This window comes from Seriola lalandi, unplaced genomic scaffold (genome assembly GCF_002814215.2).
Source record: "Seriola lalandi dorsalis isolate HSWRI2012SDOR001 ecotype SW California unplaced genomic scaffold, Sedor1 jcf7180002054682, whole genome shotgun sequence".
NCBI lineage: Eukaryota > Metazoa > Chordata > Actinopteri > Carangiformes > Carangidae > Seriola > Seriola lalandi.
This window is the reverse complement of record NW_019525235.1, coordinates 2,825,717-2,827,716: the sequence shown is the minus strand read 5'-3', so window position 1 is coordinate 2,827,716 and position 2,000 is coordinate 2,825,717. Positions and strand designations below refer to the sequence as shown.

Here is a 2,000-nt window from a genome sequence, read left to right as displayed (position 1 = left end):
AGGAATGGGCTGTTGTTTCTGTCCCCAGAGCCCTCCTCCCTCCCTACATGCCCCCCTAAAAGAACGTATCTGATCTTATTTTTCTATTAGGTTTTCTGACAAATGCCTCTGCTGCAGCGGGTCTGTGGCTCTCTGGATTTTTCTATATTTGGGGCTTTGTGTGGATGTTTCACCTGTTAAAAGAAGAGCACACCCCGTAGTTCATAGACGGATCCACCAACCCCGCTGATAACTGCCGCTTGTCATTTTGCACGTCAGAGCGGAGGAATGAAATGAATGGAGCAGACTGAAGCAACAGCTGCAGTGACTGCAGCACAAATACAATCAGTGAGGTCTCCATTAGCGCTCACGGTCAGCTCCGCTCATAATTGCAGGTAAGCTATTTAAAAAAAATTTTTTTAATCTGGTTTTACTCTGATTTCTATCCCCATATAACGAGTCAAGTACCTTTTAATTAAAGGAGTCGTTACAGGACGCACGAGGCTGTGGAGAAAATTAAAAAGGATGAGGTTGGAAGAAAATAACTTCAATAACCTATTATTATCACTGGCAGTTTTTTCCCTCACATGTGCTGTTAGTAATGAATGTTCTGACATCTTCTAATCTTTTATTTCCCATCTTTCTAAAATTCATTTAATAATGTAGGGTCAGTGCCTTGACCAACGCTGTCTGCCTGATCACTTTGCATTTTTTTTCAATATCAGAAAACCGTTATAAGGTGGTGCCTGGTCATTTATTGTAGGGTATATTAATCAAAGCTGCATATACCACAACACCTGCGACCTTAGCATGAGACAAATATAATTCTAGCCATGAATAAAAACCTAAAAATAAAAAAAGCAGAGAAATCATTTCTTTGTTTTCTCAGTTTTCACAGTTGAAGTTCCAGCTGCAGGTGCAGATGGAGAAGAAAGACAAAGCATAGGAGCAGCCGGAATTATTGTACAGCGCTCATTATGTTCCATCAGCTGACGGATCAGACAGTGAATGGCAGCTGCCATGGACCCACACCTGTGTGCAATAGGAGCGCTGATGGAGACGCACTCCAGCTGCCCACTTTCTCCACCGCGGCCAAAGTCAGAGTGATCATCACCTTTACTCTGTGCGCCGTGTCAGCTGTGTGCAACTTGGTCGTGCTGTGGGCTGCCAGCAACGGCGGCAAGCGCAAGTCTCACGTCAGGATCCTGATAATGAACTTGACGGTGGCGGACCTGCTGGTGACTTTCATCGTGATGCCCGTGGACGCGGTGTGGAACATCACGGTGCAGTGGCAGGCGGGAGATGTCGCCTGCAGGCTGCTCATGTTCATGAAACTGGTGGCGATGTACTCGTGCGCTTTTGTAACTGTGGTCATTAGCTTGGACAGACAGTCTGCCATCCTCAATCCCCTGGGCATCAGCGAGGCCAAGAGGAAAAGCAAAATCATGTTGACTGTTGCCTGGACGATGAGTGTGATCCTCTCACTCCCTCAGGTATGAGAAAACACGTTTTTGTGTGCTTTGCCACTCCGGGGCTTTTATATCAAACATTTCTCTCTCTCTCTCTGCTCTGTACTTTTATGAGGTTACGTGCTTTGATTCAGTTTCCAGTGTTTCCCTTTACTTTTAAATTTTGGATTGTTACCACGCCAGAATGGATTTTGTTTTTTCCTTCAAAGTAAGTCTTTTGTTTTTGTTTTGTTTTCATTGAATAAATCTTGAACAATGTAGTCAGCCTCAGAATCTGCATTTGGCTCCCGAAAACCTATGTTACAACCTTCTGATCGTTATTCTGCACTTTCCACATGTATGTAAAAACTGAATGACGGCGGCAATCTCATCTCCTATATGAGTAGTAATAGTAGTCAGTAGTGAAGGGTTGGGTAATGATTTAACATTACCATACATTCATAATCCTTCGACAGAATAATTTTGTCATGACAAGCTATCGTTATCATTCTACATGGTTCTGTTATCCAAATTAATGATTTTTAACACATTAAAAACAAAACAAAACTTTTT

General features: G+C 43.0%; 1 protein-coding gene across 1 annotated transcript in view; it reads left to right on the top strand.

Annotated features, from left to right (window-relative positions):
- The first annotated feature begins 936 nt into the window (after nucleotides 1–936).
- gnrhr4 (gonadotropin releasing hormone receptor 4) overlaps nucleotides 937–2,000 on the top strand; it is a 10,343-nt gene continuing 9,279 nt past the window's right edge. Inside the window, exon 1 of the mRNA XM_023422463.2 lies at nucleotides 937–1,472. Within this exon, the coding sequence (XP_023278231.1) occupies nucleotides 957–1,472 (516 nt within the window). The 5' untranslated portion in view covers nucleotides 937–956. The remainder of the gene's footprint in view (nucleotides 1,473–2,000) is intronic.